At 47.3% G+C, this 26,599-nt stretch overlaps 1 protein-coding gene across 6 annotated transcripts in view; it reads right to left on the bottom strand.

The window, feature by feature from the left end:
• STXBP5 (syntaxin binding protein 5) overlaps positions 1-26,599 on the bottom strand; it is a 2,430,573-nt gene that overhangs the window by 898,308 nt on the left and 1,505,666 nt on the right. For all 6 annotated transcript variants that reach the window (XM_069606830.1, XM_069606829.1, XM_069606831.1 and 3 more), the window contains exon 16: positions 5,307-5,476. In XM_069606830.1, the coding sequence (XP_069462931.1) occupies positions 5,307-5,476 (170 nt within the window). The remainder of the gene's footprint in view (positions 1-5,306; positions 5,477-26,599) is intronic.

Genomic DNA, 26,599 nt, shown 5'->3' with positions numbered 1-26,599 from the left:
AACTGTCTCTGTGTCCGCCTTGATGGCTTGGAGGGACTCATCCATTGTTTTCCCAAACAGATTGTTCCCGTCGAACGGCATGTCCAAAACCTTGGCTTGTACGTCCGGGGGGAAATCCGTCGCCTTGAGCCACCCTCGTCGTCTAAGGCAAACGCTGTTGCCTAGCTGGCGAAAACCGGTGTCGGCAATGTCCGTTGCCACCGTAATAGCGTGGTCCGACGCCACTTCGCCTTTTTGCAAGATCTCCAGGGCCTCAGCCATCTTGTCGTCCGGTAGGAAGTCCAACAGGGGGGCGATCTTGTACCATAACTCCCTGTCGTAGCGGGCCACGATCGCGAGGGCGTTGGCCACCTTAATTGTTGTTGCCGCCGACGAGATAACCCGTCGTCCCATTGCGTCCAGCTTCTTTCCTTCGTCGACCGGCGGGGAAGTTGACGTTGAGGCTGATGGCGCCCCCCCCCCTCCGGTTTCTTCTTGGCAGCCGCTGAGACGACCGAGTCAGGGGTCGGTTGTGCCCTAAGGCACAAAGGGGCCGCGTCGTACCGATTTCTCTTGGCAGGCATCGTAGACGGGTTCTTGAGAAGGGTGAGACCCTCGTCCCAGATGTCATCCAGCAGAGGCACGGCAAGGACTGTTTTCCTCTTGGCCTCGCGCCTTTGGTAAAGGAAACCTTCCTTCTTCTCTTCGGGGCAGAGCAGAAAAAGCTTGGATGCCCTGGCAATCATTGCATGTAAAGATCCGATCTCGTCGGGCGGGGAGGCCCGGGCTGGGGGCGATGGGAGCTCCGGCCCGTCGTCACCGCCGTCGTCGTTATCATCGGTACCCGTCGTGGCTGTGTCCGTTCCCGTGTCATCCCCAGGGACGGGGGACATGGGCAAAGGTTGAGCAGGTCGCGAGGGCTGAAAAGGCGGGGCTGGATGGATCTGTCTTCTCTTGTTCGGGGGGCTTCCCGCCGGGCCTGGCTCTGGCTCCTCCGTCGAGCCTGGTTCCGGCTCCTCCGTCGGTGGTAAGGGCAATCTCGTCCTCATCTCCGAACATAAGGATTGTATCACCAACAAAATGGCCGCCGAGTTATCCTGCGGCTCTGGAAGCAACGGGTGACTAGGACTCTCTCCGGTACCGCCGTCACTCTCGTAGTCACCTTCGTCGGGGTCCCTCCTGTGGGAACAGGCCTCTTCGACGCCCTCGTCGAGGCCCTCTAAGACTTCTACCAGCTCCTTCTCGGATGCTGTGTCCGTGTCCACAATGGCCACCGGCCCCCCCTCTTTTTCTGCTGGGGTCTTCATGGTGGTCTTTTCGATGGGTCTGAAAGAGGCTTCCCTCCGCGGAGGCAGGGAGACTCTGGGCCCCGAGGTCGCCTCCACTGGTGTAGCCTCCACAGGCTGCGCCAGGGCCGCTGCAACTTCCTCGATAGAGACCTTGTTCGGGTAAATCAAGGCCTTTACCACCTTGTGTGGGCCTGTGGCCTTCACCTTGGGGGAGGGTCACCGCCTCGCTCCCCCTTGGCTGGCTCCTTCGAGCTCGACCGGGGCCTCTCCAGAAGCTTTGCCGGGTTCTCGGCCTTCCTCTTCCCTGATCCAGAGTGTTGGCTCGTGGTTGATGGCGCTGGAGAGGATGCGCCCTGCCTGGCAGCTGAGGAGCCCGACCGTTCGGCACTCCCGGTGCCCGCGGACTCGCAGTGCTTTGCCTTCTGTTGTGCCCCGTCGCCGGGGCGCCCTCACAGGACTTAGAAGACCGCTCGGACTTCTTCTTCTTCTTCTTCTCACCTGACGGGCTCTTTCCTTCCAGCCAGTTGAAGAGAAGAAGGTGTCGGTCCCTGATGGTCTGTTCCGACATGTTCCTGCAAAACGCACAGTCCTTCTCCACGTGCGTTTTGTCCTCATGAAGGCAGTAGAGACATTTCAAGTGCTCGTCCCCCTTGAACACATTCTGCAGCTAGCATCCAGGGCAAACCCTGAACAGCTTTCCGGGCGTCGAGCTTCCTTTCTCCTGGGCCATGTTCGGGTAGGCCGCAGAAACTTCTGGACTCCTTCAAGAAGCATAACTCGACGAAATCTTCACCCTTGAGGGGCGTAAAAAAATCCGACACGGATCCCCGTTAATCAGATGTAGAGACAGTGGAGCGTGAGGCTCTATTTGACCGAAAAATTAGAAATTCTCTTCGAAAAAGCGTGAAAATGCAGCAAAATCCTGAGAGCTAAACACGAGGACTCCCAACACTTGAGCGTGCAGTAAAAATCTGAGGATGGCTGCCAGAGGCGGGGCTTAGGAAGAGGGCAGTCATTGGCTGTGAGCAGTATGACCCAGAGACCAGTGATTGGTTACTACTGAGAAAGACAGATCAGAAACTAAACTGATACTGATTTTTTCTTTACCGAGGATTCCCGGCCTGACGACAGGGAATAGTCATGAGCATGTGAATCCATGCCAGACCCCATGCTGGAGAAATAACTTTGTGAAAGGGACGTTACGGTTACAAGTAAAACCGGAAACCACCAGAAATCCGGCAGTTATTGTAAGCTATGCAACCATAACTCGCCCCACCACCGTGCACTGCTAAAGCAAACGCCCAGTACATGATAGATGACATCAACAATTTCATTGACGACATCACTGATAACATCACATATTAAACATGAACAGGGAATAGTTTATAATGTTGGTAACAAGATGTCAGGGGTGATGAGGCGATCTGCCATAAACTACTTAATGTATTACAGAATGTTCTCGTCTAAAGAAAACATTATATTCAAGTGCTGTTGTTAGTAAAGGAACCTAATCATACATACACAGAGGCAATGGCTGCACCATGTACCACAAATTGGTAATTTCCAATAGTAAAATAATAAATGCTACTTTATCAAAGTTTCGCGTAACATAAATCATGCAATAAATAGCTAAGAATTTCAAACTTACTACATACTTATGTTAGTACAAAAAATACATATCAAAACCCAGTCTCCATATAAATTAGAGCCACATACAGAGAAACTAAATTAAGGAAGAAAAAGACAACAGCACCAAAAAATGACAGTAACATTAGAGATGATAATCATGTGCACAAATGAATTCCTGTGTTCAAGGCCTGCTTATTGCCCGATATATGTGCATTATGAAGTGAAATCACATTTTATGTAAAGTACTTTAAGAAGATATAAGAATGTTAATATATCTATCAGTGAAAAAACATTGTTAAAGGAACAGCATGATTACAAGTAAAACCGAAAAACCTCAGAAATTTGACAGTTATGGTAAGCTAAGCAACCATAACTCGCGCTAGCATTCAGCAATGGTGAGGATAATCCACCTGCACAAGGTCTGTTTGGTAATAGCCTGGCCCAATCTGTATCCAGTGTATCCCACAAAATGTTGGTCGTCCACTCTGACCCTGGATATTCTACTGACTATCCTCCGAAAAGACCAAGTCCGGAGTATCCCCCGGGGCATCAAAAGGCTCCAACGCAACCTCATCTTCCTCATAAATATCTTGTAGAAAATGAGAAAATTTCTCCTTGGAACAGGAGTCGACCTGGAGTCAAGTGTAGGCCTCCCAGACTTGGACAGAGCCTTCCTCAGAGGATCAACAGCCCTAGGGGTCTCCACAGGCAAATTCAGATCTGTAGGCCCCGATGGCGTCGAGGGAGCCGACACTGAAAGTGGCACCAAGGGCTCTGAGGGCATGGGCGAGGACAAGGCTCCGACAGCAGCGCCCGACGGGCTCAGCGCAGACGGCGCCGACACCTTCCTCGACACCTTCCCAGATTTCGACGGTTTCGTCAGGGACAAAGACCGCGACCTGGATCTGGCACGTCTCTGGCGCTCTCCCGGAGACTTGTCCGACCGGGACCTTAAAGGTTCCCGATGTTTATCGCGATGAACGCCGGGCCCGAAGGCGTGCGAGCTTCAGACCGAGACCGATCCTCGCCGGCTTCAACTGAAGGCGCAGACGGGGCAGTGCCCTGAGATTGAAAAATCTGTAACATCTTCTCCCAGAATGCCTCCCACTCCTCTGGGGTAGAGGATTAAGTGGGGCAAGCCACTTTCCTCGCAGAGCCATCATCCGACGAGGCTGGGGAAGGCGGCCGGTGATGCCGCTTTCGGGAATGCCTCAATTAGGTGGACAAGTCTTGTGAACCACTCGGGGTCGAGATCCCCTGGATTTCCTCTGAAGGGGAGAATCACCCCTCGAGTCATCGGTGGATAGACCGGTAGATTTTTAAGATTTACTGGGTTTGGACACCCGACCTACCTGCAACTTCCCAATATGCTCCTGCATGGCCTTGGCAGTCAGCGACTGCCATTTCGAGCAGTCGTCGGTGTCGTGCCTCTTGCCAAGACACCATAAGCAGACACAGTGCGGGTCCCTGATGGACACATTGGACTTACAGTCCCTGTACTTCTTAAAGCCCGACCGCAGGGTTGTAGAGGTCGATGCAGAAGACATTATCGAAGACGATAAAACGAGGCATGCCGAGTTCTCGAAGCAAACACGTTTGCGGAAAAGACTGAGCGAGGCTACGGGTGCTGTGCGTTCTACTTATAACATATGATGACGCCACCCTCGACGGAGGCCCTCGAGGAACATAGACCCGACCCCAGCGACGCAGGACGCCCTCTGCCGAAAAATGTCCAAAGTAGCACAGCTGTGGACATTACATGTCAAAGATGTGGAATACATTGGAGGACACAATCCACTGCATGTCGCACTATGCTGTGGCCTCCAGGCCTTGTAACAGGCATTGCTAAATGGTATGAGCGTGCGGGAACTTTATGTAAGAAAGTTACAGATGGGGAGATCTGTGATACAAAGACACAATCAAAGCATCTTTCCACATCTTGGACAATATGAGTAGTCATAACCTTTTGGACAATCAAATTAGCAAAAGAAACCGGCTGCTGTGAGTGGCGAACGCACCAGGAATTTCACCAACTTCTCTTGCTGGGAATCCACATGCCCCATTTGTAGAGAAAAGGACTAATACTGTGCATGCTATATGGTCAAGTCAAATATACATGTATTAAATGAATGCACACCCCTATCTCCACTGAAAAGCATTAAGTATTTCCCACAATAAATATGTGCCTTTTCCCACAAATTAGATTAATGTGTTTGGGCAGCATTATCTCACAATAGCTTTAAATACTTAATTGTTCTGGGCAACATCCACGCAATCCCTTCTATTCCTATTGAAGTCATCTATATGTTCCTTTGCCTCAAAGCTGCTTCAGCTGCATTTTTTTGTGTCCTATATTTCTTTATTCAGGAGAGAATAAAAATGTAACGTAAAGATCCAAGGAGAACATACCTTAAACAAGGAACATTGTCGCGAAATCCGTCAGATGAACCACTGCTTGTGGATGGATGAGACTGAAGAAGGGTGGGCTGCGAATTGGGCCCTCCACTAGGAGTTGGCACTTGCTCGATGTCCGGAGACTCCACGTCACTGATTTCATATAGTAACCGAACTTCAAGCATCTGGGAAGAAATATACACATTATTAGATCTGAATAAACACATCTCACACCAATACAGGTTTACAAACTACAATTAACCTTAATAATTGGTCTTTGGGCACAAGTAATGGCCAATTAACAACCATAATGTATTATGGTAATTCAGCATACTTTTAACTCTATGGAGGCAGATGCACTACATTTTAAAAATGTGAAAATGCAAATAAAGCTTCTCACGAGTAAGGATATCAGCTAATTCATGATTTATGGCTAAATTGCAGCTGGTGCTGGTTGGGGAAAACATCCTTGTAAAAGGATCCTAAACAAGCCATGCAATTCATTGAGCCTTTCCAGACAGGGTGCATCTCTACTTGACGTATGCAATCATGAACAATTCTGCTAAAAATCACTGGTCCTGATACTTACTATCAGCGTGGAGTGTATACTTCCTAGTACGTGTACACATGCTTTACAATTTGGGAAAATTAGTTTTGTTTCAAATTCGGGAGGTGGTCAGATTTGCGAATAGGATGAAAGGGCATGTGTTTCCGAAACTTGATTAGAACAGAGTTGAAAGCAAGGCAATGGGTGAGGTTGGGGGATAATACCCCTTCATCCATCTACATTGATCTCTAATAGTTTCTAATGTATTGTTTATACGTTATGTTCATGCTACTGACTTCTTGCTTGAAGACTATACAGATAGTTCTTGGTCTCATTTTACACAGTGAGGAACTTTAATAAAGTATGGGAAGGGCACAAGTTTAATGTGCAACAAATACATGAATGGTATTTATGTTTGAATCTTTACATGGAATATTTGCGGGTGTAATCATGGTAAAGTACCGAAAATATTAGTTTGAGCAAGGAGATTTTGGGTTGAAGGAGAAATTACTTTCGTAATGTTCTTTCTATGGATTCTTCACCCGCAGATTCCTTATCAGACATATCCTTCAAGAGTCAGCTGCTTGGAAAATTCAGGGGTGCAGTGCACCTCGACTTGGCCGTTGATCCGTCTTGCCTCGATCGTCGCACCAGACACGACATTGGTCGTCATACATATATTGCGCAGTACAAACCATACCTCAGTACCCAGCTTTTCCACCCCTGTGCTCAGCCATTGCAGAGGAAAACTAACGATACGGCCAAACAGCTAATAGAAAATTAGAAAATGAAAGCTCCAACATGGGATTCTTATTTCTTTTTTGGTGGGAAATGGAGACCGCAGAAGGAATGCAGCACTGAACCAAAAGAGGCCATCAACCCTGAAACCATAGCTTATCTCTTTCCTCCCCAGAGAAAAAGGGCCACTAACCACAAACACTTTCATTGCAGTAAAGGATGGGATGTGTGATGAGGAATCTGCGGGGAAAAATCCATAGAAAGAATATTACGGTAAGTAATTTCTTTTTGAACGGATTGCCTTTCTCCCACAGATTCCACATCAGATAGACTCCCAAAGCAGTACTGGCAGAAGATTTTGCAAAACCGCCCTTCCAAATCGAGCAACATCCCCAAGGGTGACGTCCAGACTGTAGTGCTTCACAAAGGTATGTAGTGAGGACCAGGTTGCCACTCGTCAAATGTCCCTCACTGCTACTCCGCTTTGCAGCACTGTTGAGGTACACACCCCTCTGGTGAAATAGGCTCTGATGCCCGCAGGCAACTCTTTCCCTGCATTGTGAGAACACTCGTAGATGCAAAGTGTGATCCATCATGATATGGTCTGTTTTGAAACAGGTAAGCCTTTCCTAGCCACCGAGAAGGCCACAAACAGCTGGTCTACATTCCTGAATTCCGCTGTTCTGGCCACATAAAAACTCAATGCCCTCCTCGGGTCTAACCTGTAAATCCTTTCCTCCTCGGAGGGGTGCAGAGGTGGATAAAGAACAGGAAGGTCAATGTCCTGGGACAAATGAATTTCTGACACAACCTTGGGAAGGAATCCAGGTTGCACTTTTAGGGAAACCTTCTCCAGAAAGAACCGAAGGAAAGGTTGCTTGCAAGACCAGGCCTGCAGTTTGCAGACCCGCCTGGCCGAAGTAATGGCCACTAGGAAAACGGTCTTCAAGATGAGCAACCGCAAAGAACAAGAATGTAAAGGCTCAAACAGAGCCATTATTAGAAATGTGAGGACCAAATTAAGGTCCCAGTCCAGAATGATAAAGGGAGTAGGTCAGAAACGTATTCACAAGGCCTTTCGGGTATTGGGCCATAACCGGGATCGTGAAGAAAGAAGGTTGATCCAAAGATCTTTTGAACACAGAAAAAGCTATCAAGTATCCTTTGACTTTGGTGACTTTGACCTATAGGCAGGACAAGGCCAGTGACAGAAGGAACTCCATCACTGTAGTGGTGGGGCAAGATATGGTGTCAATCTCACGGTCCCTGCACCACGCCTCAAATCTTCTCCACCTGCATGCATACATTATAAGTCACTCACCGTAGTCCATGGTCCCCTTTCCTCCATACTATATGGGCTTCCCTCACTAGGGGCGGGAGACAGAACCTTTTTCACCAGAAAAATCCTCTTCCCCTTTAAATTAAGATGGGTGTGGTCCTGGGCACATGCGCTTCCCTGACGCCGCCCACCGGCACCACTCCTCAGTCCCCTTTGACACGTCAACAATATTAACATTGCCTAATGACACCAATTCTATTGGGGGAGGACGGTGAAACGTATGGAGGAAAGGGGACTATGGACTAGCAGTACGTTAGTCACTACGGTGAGTAACTTATAATTACTCCAACATCCCCTCCCCTTTCCTCCATACTGCATGGGCGATTACAACTGAATGGAGCCCCAGGATGGAGAGTTGCCCCTCTTAAGAAAACAATTTCCTCAACACTGCATGGCCAAATGCTGAGGACGACCTGGCGCTGGCATCCAAGCAGTACTGTTTGCAGAACGCTGAGGGAGTAGCCCATGTAGCCGCTTTGCTGATAGCCTGCCACGGAATGTGTCTTTGGAAAGCTACCGCCAAGGCCTTTGCTCTGATGGCGTGGGCATGCATGTTTGCTGGCAATGGCTTGTCTGCACCTCATACGCCTCTTGATGGCCATAACCATCCACCTGGTTATTGAAGCCTTGGAGGCCAGACAGCCTGGTTTTGATCTCCCAAAGATGATTTAGCATGAGTCTGATTTACGTAAGCTCTTGGTTCTGTCCAGGTAAAATCTTAATGCAGGTCTGACATCCAGACAGTGCAATACCCTCTGAGCCTCATCCTTAGGATCCGTGAAGAATGTTGGTAATACTATCTACTCATACAGGTGAAAAAAGGAGACGACCTTAGGTAAAAATGTGGGGTGTGTTCTGAGCACCACCTTGTCCTTGTGAAATGTAGTATATGGCTCTGAAGCCACCAGTGCCTGGGTTTTGTTGAATCGGCATGCCGAGGTAAGGCCCACTAGCAGGGCCGTCTTGATGGTAACTAGCCCGATGTCCGTGGACGCCATAGGTTCAAATGTGGTTTGTTGATAGGTGGATACAGTTTAGTCAGACCCGCCAAGTGCCTCTTAACCACTGGATTTGAGGATGAAAATACCTGCTTGCCTGAGTTCTTGTAGGCCCCAATGGCGGCCAGATACGTGCAGCATGTGTCTACCTGCACCCCTGAATGGGCGAGGTGCACTGAGAAGGACAGAACGTCGTCCAACTAGCAAGTCAATGGATCAATTTCCTTTGATTCTGCCCAGTGACAGAACCTGGTCCACTTGCTTTTGTACTGGCTCCTGGTAGCGTTGCTCCTAGCCCCTTGTATGATAGCCAGGTTAGCCTGTGACAGGGGCAGATGCTTCAGGGTAACCTGTTCAGGCACCATGCTGCGAGGGCTAACTTCTGCGGGGCGGGGAGAACCACTGTGCTGCCTTGCTGGGAGAGTAGGTGCGCTGGGCCCACCGCGAGATGTACCAGGTGCTGATCCGACAGACTGAGAAGTTCCGATAACCAGGGTTTTGCGGGCAACAATGGCGTTATCAGGATGAGCCGAAGACCCTGCGACTCCCTGGCCCTGCAGATGACCCAGTGCACCAGGGGTGTGGGGGGAAAAAAAGGGTATGCGCTCAGGTTCTTCCAAGGGATCTGCATCGCATCACCTAACGAACCACTGCATTGCCCCAGCCAGGAGGTGAACTGGGGGCATCTCCTGTTTTCAGTGGTAGCAAAGAGGTCCACCTGCAGATGATCCAACCCGGTGAAAATCCCCAAAAGGACCTCCGCGTTCAACTGCCATTTGTAGTTGTCCGAGCCCAGCCTGCTGAGCCTATCCGCCTCTAGGTTGCACTCCCTAGGGAGGTGGATTGCTGACAAGTGCATGTTGTTCACCAGAGCCCACTCCCAAATGTCGATCGACAATCTGCAGAGGGGAGGAGACCTGGTGCCACCCTGCTTGTTGATGTAATACATGCAGGTTGAGTGGTCTGTCTGAATGAGAATAGATTTGCCGGTGATACCGGGAGGAAGGTTTTGAGGGCAAGCCAGATAGCCATCATCTCGAGCCAGTTGATGTGCGCCAGCTGCTTCCGACGTGTCCATACTCCATTGAAATGTGGCTGTCCAGGGTAGCCCCACCATCCCTCTAGGGATGAGTCTGTGGTAATGGTGACCTGAGGTACTGGATGCCCGAAGGGCCTGCCTATCCGCAGATTGATGTCTGTACCCCACCAGAATAGATCTTGGTGGAGATGTTGTTGTATGCTGACCTGCTCCACCTGCGATCCCTTCTCCCGATTCCGGGAGGCTGCGAAGTACAGCTGCAGCCTCCTCATTTTGAGCCTCGTATGTGGCACTGTGAGGAGACATGCGGCCATGACTCCCAACAGGTGTTGGTACCACCACACCGAGGTCATTGCTCTGCTGAGAAAATGTCCAGTGGGCCACTTGATAGCTGCGATCTTGTTAGCCGAGGGGAATATCCTCTCAGACCTTGTGTCCCATATAAGGCCCAGGAAGGTCAGACTCTCCCTGGGCAATAACTGACTTTTTGAGATTGAAAGAAAATCCCAGGTCATACAGTGTACCCGTGAGGGCAGAGGCAATGTGCTGGACTGCCTCCAGAGATCTCGCCCCTACTAGCCAGTCGTCTAGATATGGATACATGCGATGGTCCTGTGCCCCGAGTAGGGTTGCCACTGTGTTCATTAGCCTTGTAAAGACCCTGGGGGCCAAATTGAGTCCAAAGGGTAGAAACCTGTATTGAAAGTGAAAACCCATGATACTGAACCTCAGGAAGGACCCCAGATCGGGACATGTAGGGTTCCGAGATCGGGGCATGTGGGTAGGCATCCTTCAGATCAAGGGAGCACATCCAGTCTCACACACACAATGTCTCTGCTACGAAGGCTGGGGTAACTATCTTGAACATTTGGAGGGGGAAGGGAAAGGTTCAAGGAGGAAAGGTCTAACAACACTCAGGCCAGCCTGGTTCTTTTTGTGTATGGCGAAAATCCGTGAATAGCAGCCAAGACCCCGGTGCGAGGCTGGTATTTCCTCCACTTCCCGGCTTGCTGCGAGCAAGCAGATTTCCGCCAGCAGAGTTGCTGTACCAATCTGCGAGAGCAGAGAGGAGAAAGGATGAGGAGGAGACGAAGGAGGAGGAGTAATTGAGAGACGGAAACACCTGTGGATACCACAGAGAGGATCCACAGGTCTGTGAACTTTGTCCGCCAGCAGTGTACGTGCAGGGCAAGCCTGCCAACCACCAGAGACTTGCGGATCCGGATGAGCCTGTCACAACTTCTTCTGCCTTCTGAGGCAGGAGCTGATGGGGGGGGGAAATGGAAAAACCCCTTGTTAGACACCTGGTGCTGTTTGCACCTGTGCTGGCTAAGGGATCTGTCCGGTTGTCTGGACCGTCTCTCCTGGAAGCCGCTAAAGCCTCAGAAGGACTGACCTTTGTCCGAGCGCTGGTGCATTTGGCTGTAGGTCTTGGGTGTGGACTTGGTAACAATGGATAACGATTTCGCTCTCTGGGAGCTACTCTTTTTCTTATGAAGTTCCTCATCAGTTGTTGAATAGAACCGGTCGCCCCCCTTGAAATGCCGGTCTAGTATGCACTCCTACATGTCTGGGTTGAATTTTGTCACCTTAAGCCAAGCCATCTTTCTCATGTCCGTGGCAATGTGGGCCACCATGCACTCCATTATATCTTGTGCCATGATTTTGGCCTCTGCCAGCCCAGCCTTGAAGCGAGCCTGGCTGTGGGTGGGGAGCTCAGGGAGGAAATCTGCAATTTCCGACAACAGCTTCTGGTTGATAGCCGCCAACATGGCACCAGCGTTGGCCTGGTGCAGGTGGAGAGTGGCGTTAAAGTACATTTTCTTCCCGAACACCTCCAAGAGCTTTTCCTCTTTGCCCAGCAGTGCAGATGCCGAAGCCACCAAGGAGGATTGTGGCTTAGAGCATAGTGATGCTGCCGCTTTCAGCGAGGAGTGAGGTTGGGGGGTGCGCCGACAATAGGAGGGTGTCCCCTACCGTTTGCTTGTACTTAGCATCGAGACGCCTCTTGGTAGGCTGGGTAGAGTGTGGGTTGAGCCAACCTTTTTTGGCTAATGCTTCGACATCCTTTTAAAGTGGAATTCTAGTTCTAGTAGGAGGACGTAGCATAAGAACTTCAGCCAGTAACCCCGTCTCCGGTCATTCCACCTGTGGCTGCAGGATTCCTAGGCACTCAGCCAGGCCCACCAGTCGCTCATGAAAAGCTTTGGCCGACTATGGGCAGTCCGGGTCTCCCTACTCGTCTGTGTGCACTGTTGTGTCCAGTGGAGCCGGAGGAGTGCTGGGTGCAGGCAGCTGTGGCGTGCTGATTATCAGTGCCGGAGGCTGCTGAGGGGGCAGAGTCGGAGCTGCCGTGATTGATACAGGCATTGGACCAGGGGCTGAGCTGGACCCAGCGTACTGCCGTGCGTGCTTGCAAATGTACAAGAGGGAGCATGTCCCCAATTATGTCCCTGAGGATGTTACCCATCTGCGGGGATCTCATGAAGGCGAGGAATTTATCGAAGAACCTGTCTTAAGAAGCTGGAGGTGTGCCTGTTGGGCTAGTAATAGGGGTAGGGCCCTAAGGGTGTTATGTCCTGGGCGTGCCCTGTCTTGCTAAATTGGGCGATGTGCATCTGCCCTGCGAAGTGGAGGGATAGGATGTGGACCAGGTGACAGGCGTTGTCCAATCCCACCTGGAAACACGCTCCCCTGCCTGATCTCTGAAGGGAAGGGGCACCGGGTGAGCCGCCATTTTGTTTGGCCCAGCAGCCATTTTGTTTTGCTAGATGCCACGTGGCTGAGTCGTGGTATTTGCTAAAATGGGACCGGCCTCCCCCAGTACGCGCTGAGCAGTGGTCGTTGTGACCTTCCCTGCACCTCAGGTCACGGCCTGGTAGGCAGAGTGCCCTCGGCCATTGGTAGTGCTGCGTGCAGGTGCCCCCTCAGACATGGGTCCGAATTAGGGCATAGCCCCTCAGGTTGGGACCCAGTAATGGAGCCTTGCAGCCCATCTTGCGACCCCTCGGCCTAGGGGCCGGCAGCTGGAGCAGCCTCAGTATTCCAGGGAAGGAGTCACCCTTGCGGGGTGCGGAGGAGAACAGAGCACCTACCTTGCGCTAGGTCTTCCATTTCACAAATGCTTTAAGGTCCTCTGGAGCTGATCTTCCGAAGAGCTCCCGCCACCTGGCTAGTTGATTCTTGAGCACCCGAGGAGTCAAGGCGTTGAATGCAGTACAGCCGTCCCAGCCGTGGTCTGGGCCAAGACACTGGAGGCAGCGGGCGTGGGGGTTGGACTTTGGGAAGGGACCCTTGCAGGCTGGAGACCTGCTGAAGCCCGCCGTCGTCATGTGCCAGGGAGGAGTGTGGCACCAGAGGACAGAGTAGTACCTAACAATTGGAATAGAAAAAAGAAGACAAAAATACTTCTCTGGGGAAAAGTGCGTGGAATTACAAGGCCGGAGGCCTAACCCAGGAGCGCTGGTGAAAGCAGTCCATTCCCGTTGATGAGTAAAAGAGGACTGAGGAGTGGTACCGGTGGGCGGAGTCAAGGGAGCGCATACTCCCAGGGCTGTGCCCCCGCGTGCATCTAAATTTTAAGGGGAAGATGATTTTTCTGGTGAAAGAGGTTCCTTCTCCCGACCCTAGCGAGAGCCGCCCATACACTATGGAGGAAAGGGGACAGGACATAGGAGTACGTGATCCTGTTGACGGCCTGCGTGCAGCCAGTACCACCTCCTCAGAGAGGTCCCAGTCATCATACCTCATCTTCTCAAGAGCCACACATGTAGGTTGAGAAATTATGGATTTGGATGGAGACCCGGCTGACGAGGCAACTGGAGAGGTGGGCAGATGGCAAGTCAGTACCATGTCCTTCTCGCCCAATCCAGGGCAATCGAGATCAGTGTTGCACTAAAACTCCTCACCTCCTGAGAACTCATGGAATGACGGGAATCGGAGGGAAGGCATAGTGGAGGGTGAAGGTCCAGTCCACTAGAAATGCATCCATTAGCACACTGTTCGCTGGGAATTCCCTCGAGCAAAACTGTCTGCACTTCCTGTTGGACGGTGTGGCAAACAGATACACTGCTGGGGTACCTCCAGAGAGAGAAGACCTCTTCCAGGACTTCCTGGCACACCTCCCACTCATGTGAGACAGTGCTCTGCCTGCTCAGAGAATCCGTCAAACAACTATTCTTTGTCCCTGCCAAATGGACTGCCGAGACCTAATTCTTGCACAGCCAGAACCACAGCTTCATTGCCTCTCTGCAAAGAGGGAGGGAGCGCTCACCGCCATGCTTGTTCAGGTAGTGCATGGCCACTGTATTGTCTGTCAAAACTAGGTCATGTTTCCCCTTGAGAGAGGGTGCAAACGCCTTCAGGGATAACATGATGGCTCACAACTCCAGGTTGTTTATGCGCCACCTGACCTCCATCGCCGACTAAAGGCCGCGCAAGTCCTCGCAATGAGCGCCCCAACCCTTCAAGGGTGCATCCGTGACCACCTTGGCTGGAGACCAAAGGGGCCACAAAAGCTCCCACACCAACATGTGGCTGCTGCTGGCTCACCAAGATAGGTCGGTGACCACTGACCCGGACACTGTGAGAACTTCTGAAGTACTGGGACCACTGGCACTGCAGGAGCCACTGCAAATATCTCACCCGCAGCCTGGCCTCTGGCACCAGAAAAATGCAGGAAACAGTCTTGCAGCTCGAGAGCGTGAAGAATTTAACTTAACTGTGGTTTACTTGAAAAGTATAGTTTTAAGCTTTTTTTCGAAAGGCAGAGTGATTGGTCTCCAACCTAAGACAGATCGGAAGTGTGTTCCAGTTGACTGCTGCTCGGTTGGGAAAAGCTCTACCCATACCAAGTTCTTTTTTATGTTTCAGGGTTGTTATCAGGCCCTTGGCTTCTGATCTTAGTGCCCTGGAGGGATTGTAGAGAGTCAATTTGGACTTCAGATAGGCTGGTGCTTTGCCATAAAGACACTTGTGTGTTAGGCATAAGGACAAATTGTACACAGTCCTTCATTTTCAGCCATTGGAGGTCCCGTCTGGCTTCACTGATATGTTCATTTCTTGCTTTTTGTTTAATCGTTCTGATCGCATTATTTTGGACCAGTTGGAATTTGTGCATGTTTTGCTTACTTGCACCTGCGAGCAGTGTGTTTCCATAGTCCAGGTATGACAAGATGGTAGCTCTGGCTATAGTAGCACAATTTTTTTCACTAAGTAAGGGTCTGATAGCTTTAAGAAGTCTGATGTAATAATTACAATTTTTGCTAACATACATGCATCTGCGTTAAGGCAGGCTTCAAGGGTCATGCCGAGTGTTATAACCTTGCCCGCCACTTCAATGCGGGATTCTTTGATTTGAAATGCCTGATAGAGGCGAGTTTGGGACGAGCATGGGTGGATCCAAAGACCATTAGCTCAGACTTATTGCAGTTTAGGCACATCCAATTGTTGTCCATCCACTTTTCAATATTCTTATAAAGAGTGTTTAATGTCGTACTGTCTTTAGCGTAGTCCCCACTCAGTTCCAGGGCCAGCTGAGTGTCGTCAGCATAGTTGGTAAAGAACACCTGGAGATGTTCTAGTAGCTCGCACAAGAAGCGGATGTGCAAGTTAAAGAGCAGAGGGGACAGAGTAGCTCCCTGTGGTACCCCACAGAAGATGTTGAATTCAGAGGAGAATTTGTCACCCCAAAGTACTCGGGAGATTCTGTTCTCAAGGAAGGAGGATAGCCAATTTATAGCTTCCTTGGAGCAGTTTGTGATTTTATCAAGTGCCTGTTGTAGAAGCTGGTGGTCTAACAGGTCAAAGACGGCACTGAGATCCAAAAGGACTAGTAGACCAGCTTTTCACTTGTCCATAAACCCCAGCATTTTGGTTTGTAAGTCCAGCATTGCTGTCTCGGTGCTATGAACGGCTCTAAAACCAGATTGTTTTGGGTGTAGGATCTCATGCCTTTCTACATATTTCTGAAGTTGTGCTGTTGCTATCTTATCCATGACTAAGTGTAAAGTAACAATTTGTAATAGGCCTTAAGTTGTTGGGATCACGTTGGTCTAAGTCAGGTTCGAGAATGATCTTTGGGGGAAGTTTATTTTCGGCATAGGAAGATGGTTTCATAGACGCAAGAGTTTTCATCATGACATCAATAGAGATTTGTTGGAATTGGAATTTCTCTTTTCCCTCGGTGGTCGTCAATTCTACAGGGCGACTGGGTTGAGGTTTATTAGTCTGAGCAGAGGTAATGCGTTCTCTAGCTTTTATGATTTTGTTGGCGAAAGCTATCGGAGTGTTTTCACATTCTGATTGAGATGGAATCAAAGCAGGGGCCAAAGCCTGGGGCTTATCTATAGATTTGAGAATGTCAAAGAGTTTGCTAGCTGAATTAGTGGAACCTTCAATTTGACTATTGAAGTAGTACTTTTTGGCCTCATTGATGTTATTCTTATAGGATTTTTCTAGTAATTTCCAGCTGGTCTTATTGCCGTCAGTTGGATTTTTTAGCCATTGTGCTTCAATGCGTTGTTTTTCCTTCTTAAGGATAGTTCGGGTCCGGTGTTTACCATTTTTGATGGTTAAGATTGGGCCTGACTGTTTTTTCTCTATTAGGAGCTTTCTGATTTATTAATATGAGCATCTGCTGATCATATTTATTAATAATGGTGTCACAGGAGTCCTTTTCATTAAGGTTGGCGAGAATGATGATAATGCAGAGTTGTAGGTCCAAACTGTCAATGTTTTTGTAGTTTCTAGAAAAGACTTTCCTTGCTTCATTTAAGGGCTTCTTAGCTGGTTGGGTTAAGTGTAGGTTAAATGCTACTTTATAATGGTCCGTCCATATACAAGGGGTGGTTACATAGTTGTTTGTCTCTATGCTGTTAGTGATGACCCAATCCAGTTGATGACCGTTGGCCATAGTAGGATCATGGTTCATTACATTAAACTATATTTTTTGTAAATTTTTCTCAAGGAGGATTGCTTCTTTAGGTTTTAGATCTCCACGCCATCGATTTAAGTCTCCAAGGATGATTGTGGATTTATTATGGCCAATTAATGAGTTGGCAAGGTAAATAAGTTCATCATTGAACTCAGATTCCAGAGAGGGAGGTCTGTACATGAGAAAGAAATTGATAGTTATTGTCTGTGGGACAGTATTTTAGTTGTAATGTTTCGCAGCCCGAGCATGGTAATGTCGTAGAAAAAACGGGCAGCGAGACGCGTGTTATTATGGCTACCCTGCCCCCTTTCCCACTAGCTCTATTAGTGTAATGGATCGTATAGCCTGTAGGAACTGCCAGAGTACATGTAGGACCTATGGGGTCCTCTAGCAATGTCTCTGTAATGCACATGATGTCAATGTTATCTGACAAAATCAGATTGTGTACACATAAGGCATGTTGATTAAGAGAGCGTGCATTCAGTGGGCATATTTTTAGTTCTTTCGTATTTAGGTAAGTAGAGTTTTCTTCATTCTGTTTGTGCTTGGTTTCCTTTCTCATGGTCTCGTTAATAGGAGTTTGTGTTTGTGCCTTGTCTGCTGTTGTCCGCGTACATAAAGACATTGGGATGGCATCTGGAATGGAGTCATGGTCGAGGCACGCCGATACGCTGTGGACTTTGTCAAGAGTCTCCGGAGCTTGTGCGTGTATGGCTTCTGTCCTTTGTAGATCTTGTAGCTTTGAGAAAAGTACATTAAGGTTTTCTATACCCATTCTTACCAAGGTTTAGTTACTTGGATCGGCAGAGCGTTGGAGAGGCAGGGTTTCTGGCCAAGGGATCGGCGAGGACCAGCCCAGACCGGTTTGCCGCTGAAGCGCCTGACGTTTCAGGAAATAGCCTGCAAGTGCTCTTGGGAGCTGTAGTTCCCGTTCAGCAGGGCATACACAAAGCGATTATCTATACGAGTGCTTACTCGTTGCAAAATAGATTCAAAATTCAATAAACAAGTTATACTAAGTGACCACAGTAAATGCCAGCTGATGTGGTTTAAATTAGAACTCACTCAGGTAACGAGAGCGGCAATCACATCACATGTGTTACTAGGTAAATACAAGTGATAAAGGTAACGTTAGCCCCTGGATAAGGCCGTTCAGTCAATTGCACAGAAAAAATATACAGATTATTCAATCTAAATATCTCGTTCTTCCCAGTAAACAAATGTATGTAAATGTAAACAAATAGAGACACTACACTGGGAGACAGAAACCATTCAACATTTTATCATTTAGGTAGAATACCCTTATGATAGCTTTCTGTATGAGTTAGGCTTTTCTTTATTTGGTAGGGCCAAAAGTCAGGCAAGTACAGGTGTCTAGACGGCAGACAGACTTTTTTGTGCGACATCATGACGAGCAACCTTTTCAACTCTTTTCCTTTAGCATTGGGACTTCAGGGCTCAAAATAGCTGTGAGCTATTTAGCTTGTGCTTATAACCTAAGAGAGCCTGGTTACCTTGACACCAACAGCTCCTAGAAGCTACTTTCCAATCCCCAAGCAAGCTGGTGTCATATAAACACAGCTATGTGATATAAACTTTGTGTATTTTGGAATGTTTATAATGAAGCATTAGGACACAACTAGAGTGTATTTAAAGCACAAAAGATCATACATAAAGAAAAAATGTATTCATTTTTTTTTTTTGATGCTGTAGTTTATTTGAAAACTTTTTCATCATTTGGTTAAGTTGGATTGGCTTTTTTTTTTTTTGTTTGTCTAGTTCGAGTATAGAAGATAGAAAGAGAGCAATTGTGTAAGTGTACTTGTTGTTGTGGCCGCTGAGGAGAGCGGTCCATCTTTCTTGCGTACACATTTGTATCGAAGAGAGTTGGTAAAAGGCACCAAATTCTTTGCGTTGTGACGCGAGTTCGTTACATTCCATGACGAGGTGGAATATGGTTTCCTCGATTTTTTGGTCTTTGCAGAACCTGCAATAGTTGTCTTCCTGCTTGATCTGTCTTTTTGTAGCTAGGTATGCTTTTGTTGGAAGAATGTTTAGTCGAATTTTTAAAAATGTTGTTCGAATGGTTTGGTCTGGAAAGGTTTGCAGGTAGGCTGGTGGTTCGTGGATTCTCCTGTTGTCTTTTGTGCAGTGTAGATTCTGTTTGTAGGTGTTTTTTTGTTGAATGGTCTTTATCCAGTCATTGTGCAGCAGTTTTGTTTTTGCGTGTTGTGGGCGAAGTATGAGTAGTTCTTCTGTGATATTTTCACTAACCATTTCTTTTCTCATTGTGTCTTTCCATTTTTGCAATATTGTCGTGTTGAAGGTGTTTTCTTTATGTCGCAGTATTTGAATTGCTGGAGTTTTCCCGTCTGTCAATATTTTGCGAAAGATGTCTAGTCTTTTTCATTGTACGACTGATTCAATTGATTGAGTTGCCAATTCGTAGCGTATTCTTGGCATTGGAAATGTTTGCGGGAGGCGAAGGACTTTGCGCCAGAAAGCCGCTTCATATTTTGTCCAGTTGACTCTCTGAGCGTTCAGCATTGCTTCAGTACCATAGGTGAGAATCGGAATGTACTTGTGTCTGTAGTAGGAGATAATTGGCTTGAAGGAGAATTTGCCGTATTTTCTGTGGAGGAGGCAGCCTTGTCTTGATAGCGTTTGGGATGTTTGTTCGATTTTGTCTAGCCACTGCTCTTCTGATTTAGACTGGTTTATTGTGATCCCAAGGTATTTAAACGAAGTAACATTTTCTATTTCAACATTGTCGATCGTAAAGATACGCTGGTTTGTTCTTTTTTTTAGTGGTTTGGTGAGAGTCATTGTCTTTGTTTTTTCCGTATTGATCGTTAATTCATTTTTTTTCATGTACTGGCTTAGGTCTGCCAGTGTTGTTTGTAACCCAGTCAGTGTTTTGTCTAGTAACACGATGTCATCGGCGTATGCCATGACTGGGACTGGGATCGAGTTGATTTTAGGGGGATTGGTTTTGTGTGATTTTAGATGGTCTTCAATATCAGCAGTGAACAAGTTGTAGAGTGTCGCTGCCAGTGGACATCCTTGTTTGAGTCCGTGTTCTGTTGGTATGGCAGGTGTTGTAGTTCCTTGTCTCGACAATCTAACTTTTATCGTGGTTTTTGAATATAGTAGAATAATCGGTTCTAGGATGTCAGATGGACAGTTCCATGTTCTAAGTTTCGACCATAGTTTTTCGCGCGAGATTGCGTCAAAAGCCATTTTTAGGTCAATGAATGCTGCGTAAATTGTCGAGTTGGAGTTGATAGCTTCATGTTTAATTACTTGTAGTAATATCAGGTTGAGGTTTGTTCCAACATTGGCCGTAAATCCTGTTTGTCTGGTCGAGAATTTGTTGTTTTTTATGGCCCACGCAGTGAGTTGGTTTAGAAGTACTGTTGCGAATAGTTTTCCTAGCGGATCTAGCAGGGCAATCGGACGGAAGTTTTGAGGGTCTTCGCTGGGGCCTTGTTTATGGATTGGTACGATTACTGCTGTTCTCCAGGAGTTAAGTATTCTATGCAGTTTATTGATCAGGTTTGTGATGTGGCATAGGAGGCTTGCCCAAGCGTTTGGATCTTCTTTGATTATGGCATTAGATAGTCCATCTGGACCTGGTGCTCTAGAAGTGTTGAGTTTGTTAATCAGGAAGATGAAATCTTCGAATTCTGCGTGTACTTTCCATGTTGGGTCTGTTGTAGTCTGTGTATTCTGTTGAGCTGTTTCTCGTGGTGCGTAAATGGTGGTAAAGTGCGTTATCCATTTTTCTTGGGTTACATTAGCTGTAAGCTTATGCTGTTTTTGTTGATTGTCATTGAGTAGGTTCCAAAGTTCTTTTGTATTGTGGGATTTGTGGCTTTTCAGTATTTGTTCAGCATCTGCTTGTTGAATGAGACTTTTTTGTGATTTAGTCCAGTTTCGATGGTTGTTTTTCAGAATTTTGATCTGGTATGAAGTATCGAGAGCTGGAGTTTTCTTTAACTCTCTTATTGTTCGATTTAGGGCTTTTTTCCTTTCAGCAATTTCTTGGTTGTAGGAATGTCGATGGTCTTTCTGCGGGCGATTTTTACTGGTTTGTTGGAATGGAATTAGGATCCATTCGTAGTCGATTTTTATAGCATTTGTCAGTCTTGCCTGTAGGAATTTTTCCGGTAGTGAGGTTAAGGATGCTTGTGGGATTCTCAGTCTTCTTGTTGTTCCATTTAGTTCTAATGGAGGAGGTGCTAGTGCTGTCGCTGTTTTTTCTAGTGTCGCTTCAGAGTGTGCGGTAAGTTGGTTGTGGTCGCTCCTGTCCATTAATATCGTCTGTACGTTTGTGACTGATTGGTGAAGTTTTTCAGATAGAAATATTTAATCAATGATTGCATGGGACGAACCTCTGCTCCATGTTGGTGTATAGGATTTCGAGGTGTTCCCTTGACTTAGAAGGAGTAGGTTGCGTGTCGTGGTTTCTTTTATCCATCTCTTTGCATTTGGCGATAATTCTGAGTGCTTTAAGAGGCCACCGTTTTTATCGTATAACTTGATGTTCAGATCGCCACAGATTATTATTTCCGATATCGGGTATTTAGTTGTGGCCTCATCAATTGAGATGAAAACTCCGTCTAGGAACGTGTTTGTTGATATTGCTAGAGGGTTCCAATAGAGGTTTAGGATTGTTGAGTTGTTTTTGTCTTCTCGATTTTGCTGGTTTTTTGTAGATGTTATTATGGTCAGTTGCGTCCAAGGGTTTATATTCTCGGAGAGTATTGCTGTGCTGTGAGGGTTTATCTTGATTAGGGTGAGTAAGCCTGAAGCAGGTCTTCCTTGTTTTTGTGTGATAGCTGGGTTTAGGAATGTGATAAAAACCATCGCATGCCGGTGGGTCGCTGAGCCAGGTTTCTTGGAGACATATGAAATGGTATTGCTCTAGTTCAGCGGCTGTGTCCGTGAATAGATGTAGATTACCTCTGGTGTTCCACGAGCACAATGACCAATTAAATCCATAGTTCATTAATTGTTATGAGTTTGAGTTCATTGAGTATTCTGTAGATTCTGTTTCTAAAAAGGTGTTTTCGAAGTCATAGATTCTTCTGATTGCATGGGCATCTCTGTCTGGTCGTTGGCTTCTTATTGAGTCTTCTGTAGATGCAATATCTGATGAGGGAGTTTCAAAGCTAGTTCTGTTGGGTTTGTTAATTCTGTTTGAGTCTGCTTCTTCAGAGGTACGATTTGAGTATCTATCGTCAGTTGCCTGTTTTTGTTTCCTTTGTTCAATGTATTTGCCTTCGTAGCTTGCGGTTGCTTTATATTTTGGTTTGCTTGGTATTCTTGAGGATGTTGATGCCCAGCATGAGAAGCCTAATTTGTGTAATTGTCTTTTTGTTGATATGATGAGTTCTTGGTTATTTGGGTCTGGGAGCTCTATGACGATCTTGTCCAGGTTCCGATCGTCTTTAAAGGTTATCAGAGCAATATCTTTTGTTGTGAGTTTGTTCAGGCGAGGTATTACGCCAAAAAGGCGTAGTAGGTTTGTTCTATTTAGAGTTACCGGTTCCTGGTTTTTATTTGCATTTTCAATGTGGATTTCATATGTTTCATTTTGTCGTAGTGGATTGACGAATGTTGGTCGGATCTGGCTGTGTTGACTGTGGTCTTGTGGTGTTGTTGTTATCGAGATCGACGAGATGGGGTCATAGGGCTCATCTCTGGTTGTGAATATTGAGATGTTTTCCATTGAGATCATTGAGATTTCTTCTAGGGAGATTTCATTAGAGTTGTCTTGATTTTGATTCGATTGTTGGTCGAGTATTGAGGCGTATTCGTCGATTATTATGTAACTCGTCTAGATTAATGGTTGTGTGGAGAGTGTTGATTGTTTTCTAATGGTTGTTCTTCATGGGTGGTCATGTCGAGCAATTCCTCGTCGATCGGCGATTGTGGCAGGGTAGGTTGCGCTAGTTTGGGTTTTGTCTGGGCTAGCTGAACTTGAATGCTTTGTGTGTTGGCAGCTGGTAGTTTCTTCTTTGATTGTTGAGCAGTTTGGGTGTTCTGGGTTATATTTCTTAGAAACGCTCGCGAGCCCGTTTGTCGTTTTTTGTTATTTTTCTGTTGGGTGCCTTTTATTTCGTTTGTTGTTTTTTCTTTTTCGAAAATCTGAAAGTTTTCCTTTGGATTCTTTGTTATGTTGCTTGAGATAATGGTTTCTGTTTTTTTGTTAGTAATATTTTTACTTGGTTCTTTCAGTATTTGTTGGGCAAGATCTGTGATTGTTTCAGGTTGTGTCTGAATTGGGCATTGTGGTGATTTTGGAACCGGCGAGATTTGTAGCCGTTGGTCGTTTGGTCTGGTTGCTTGTTGCTGATGGTGTTCTTTGAGCATCTGTAGTAGTTCTCCTGTAAGTTTTGTTTTCTCTTGTCGGTCTCCTCTTGCGATCTCAGCTAATCTTTGTTGCCACCGGTGTGTCTCTTCTGCTTCTATTGTCAGTCTTGATTCCACTGTCGAGACAAAATGTTCGATGTGTATCTGTTTTGAATGGATTAGTGCTAGAAGGGTCGCTTGATCTTTTATTGAATCTTTCAAGTCTTCTTGTAATTTCAAGAAGGGGATCATTGACTGGGAGAGTGTTGCGATGAGCATATTTTGCAAGTCTAACATTGTTGTTGGGATTCTTGGATGTGTGTCTTCTTCATCTTGTTCATGGTTGTCATTTTTCTGTTGGGGGTCTTTTGGTTTTTGGTTCTTGATTATTGGGTCTGGGGTATAGTAGGATTCATCCGAGTCATAGTTGAATCGTGATGGGACAGTTTTACGTTCATCCAGTTCTGGTTGTCTTCCTTTTTCATCTGCTTGTTTTGGTTTCCATAGGGGATACATGGGGTTGAAGTTGATTGCATTTGATTTGCTTCTGTTCGTTCTCCAAATACTTCTTTTCTTTTTTCTGCAGTAGTCATGATTGACTCGATTTCGGTAATGTCCAGTGATAGTTTTGCCAATTTGTTACTTGTTTTGGATGTTGTTGGTTCCACTATGCTGGTGGATTTAACGGAGTTGTGGGTTTTAAGCCACGCAAGCCGTGCTAATCTTGCTTTTTCTTTTTGCTTCAGTTGGTCTGGTGTTGGGACTGCTAGTTTTGTAGTTAGGTCTTGTGTTCGTTCAGGTTGTTGGCAGGTTGAGGTTGGCTTGAAGACGACAGGGTCAGCTGTGAGTTTTGGTTCTTGATTATTAGCCATTTCCTGAGGATTGCTATCTATTTCGTGTAGTTTCTTCGATTTCATGGATTGCTGATTTCGGTTTTGTTTGTCCGGTGTTAAGTCCTGTTTGGTTGTGAGTGCCATGGGTTCTTTGTTGCTGGTTGTAAGATTTGTCAAGGTGTCTTGTATCGCGTTGTTTAGAGGATCTTGTTTTGTGGGCTGGTGGTTTGTGTTCGGAGCAATTGAAGGACTGATCAGTTGTTGTTCAGATTCGAGTTGGAGAGGCGGTGATGATGGCACGGACATAATGGGTTGTCCAGATTTTGTAGTTGGTTTCTGAGCTTGAGGTTTGGTGTCCGGGCTGTTTACCTCAGATGAGATTATTTGCTGATTTTCTACTGTACTGTGTGACTCCACTGATAGTTGGGAGGATGTCACAGTGGAATTAACAGTTTCTAGAATTTGGTCACTGGCGTCTTCTGAGTTCTGTTTAGAATCTGAACACTGTGTCAGGGACTTTGGGATTTCTTTGTACAATGTCACTTTCTTGAAGGATTGTTCCAATGTTAGCTGTAGTGAATCTTGCTCCGTGGTGTTAGCGATCGCGGTCTTGGTTGTTTGTCTTGTTTTTGGGCGTTGAGTTGGGTTTTGTTTATTGGTGCGACTTGTAGCCATTGTTTCCCGATTGTAGATTGCTAAACTTAAGTTTTGCGAGGTTTCTGTTTGGTTTCTCAGAGTACTGGCCCCCTGGTTAGGGTTTGCTGCTGTGGTCTTTGTCTGATTCGAGCGGTTTGGTATTTGCTGGGGTCAAGTTGTTTCAGGGCCTAGAGTAAGGTTGTAGGCAGCTTACTGTATTAGATTGAGCTGGGTTAGGTGGTGTGTCGTTTGGGAATCAAGGGTCTCCCGCTCGATGAAGGTACGCAGATGTATGTTCGTTGCGGTCTTCCGTGGTTTTTTTTTTTTAGTTCGCTTTTAGGATCCAAGGGTCGAACCCTTTCGGTCTCCTGGTCAGCGGTGGCTGCGTAGGTGTATCTTTGTTTCGCTCTTCTGTAGTGGATCAGGTTGCGCTTTCAGGATCCAAGGGTCGAACCCTTTCGGTCTCCTGATCAGCTAGGCTGCGCAGGTGTATCTTCGTTTCGCTCTTCTGTAGTGGCTCGAGTTGCGCTTTCAGGTCCAAGGGCCGTACCCTTTCGGTCTCCTGGTCAGCGAGGCTGCACTGGTGTATCTTCGTTTCGGTCTTCTGTAGAGGATCAAGTGCGCTTTCAGGATCCAAGGACGGGCCCCTTTCCGTTTCCTGATCAGCGAATGGTACGTGGTTATATGATCGTTTTGTTTCTCTGGAGCGGTTAGGGTTGAGGTTTCAGGATCCAAGGGGCAAATCCTTTCGGTCTCCTGATCAACGAGGGTAGCTGGGGATGCCGGGAGTTAGCACGTTAAGTGGCAGGGGCGAGGCCGCAAAAGCACGAGCAGCAGAGGATTCTGTTCGGTGTCAGGTGGAGTGGAGGCGCGTGTACGCTAGGCACAGGCAGGCTCCGGCGTCAGAGGTGAGTCGCGCAGCTCCAGGCCAGCCGATGCGAGCACATGAGGGGACAGTACAGCTGTCAGCAGTCGCGACTGGGCTCAAGTCGATCGGCAAGTTCGGCGTCAGTGATGCAGAGCGTGGGTAGGTGGGAGACGAGGAGCCTGTCACGGGTTGAAGATCCCGCGGGGCGGGCAGCGGTGCTTTGGGTGTATGTAACGTGATGGGAAGCAGGTCACCTGCGCGGTTTTGAATGTCTTTGAATAATTCAGTGGGTAGATTTTCTGGGGGGGTGCCGTGGAGCCTGCAGAGCCTAAAGACCAAAAGACTCTGCAGCAGACTCCGCGGCCGCTCCGCGGTCTTCTGGGTATTTTAAAGTCACCAGGTGGAAGCAGGTGAAACAAAGGTAGGACAAGAAGCAGGTTCTCACAGTGTTCAGGAGCAAAAGCTGTAGAGTCCTCTCGCAACCGCAACCAAAAGACTCTGCAGCAGACTCCGCGGCCGCTCCGCGGTCTTCTGGGTATTTTAAAGTCACCAGGTGGAAGCAGGTGAAACAAAGGTAGGACAAGAAGCAGGTTCTCACAGGGTTCAGGAGCAAAAGCTGTAGAGTCCTCTCGCAACCGCAACCAAAAGACTCTGCAGCAGACTCCATTTGCATATTATGGGAAACTTAGATTTGCAGCACACTATTGCACTAACTCCTGGTACCCTAGGGGTTGCTCCTTCCGACTGGGAGATGCCCAATGCCCAGGAGCTAGTTTTGGCTCCTGCAAATCAAATCTCAACTTAGAACCCTGGACTTTAGCTGTAAAACAAGATAGGGTTTTGGTATTTCAATAATGCCAAGGTTCCAAAACACCAAGAATTGTTAGTCTCCTGAGTCTGCCCGACCGCAATATCTGGTGCTCACTCCTTACATGAGACAATTACACTTACTTTCCTAGGATCAACTGATTATATGATTATATGATTACCAGAACAGCACATTTCTGGAGATTCAGATT

Source organism: Ambystoma mexicanum, chromosome 4p, assembly GCF_040938575.1.
Source record: "Ambystoma mexicanum isolate Mex_15411 chromosome 4p, UKY_AmexF1_1, whole genome shotgun sequence".
Classification (NCBI taxonomy): Eukaryota; Metazoa; Chordata; class Amphibia; order Caudata; family Ambystomatidae; genus Ambystoma; species Ambystoma mexicanum.
The sequence above is the reverse complement of the archived record's forward strand: the minus strand, read 5'-3'. Positions and strand labels throughout refer to the sequence as shown.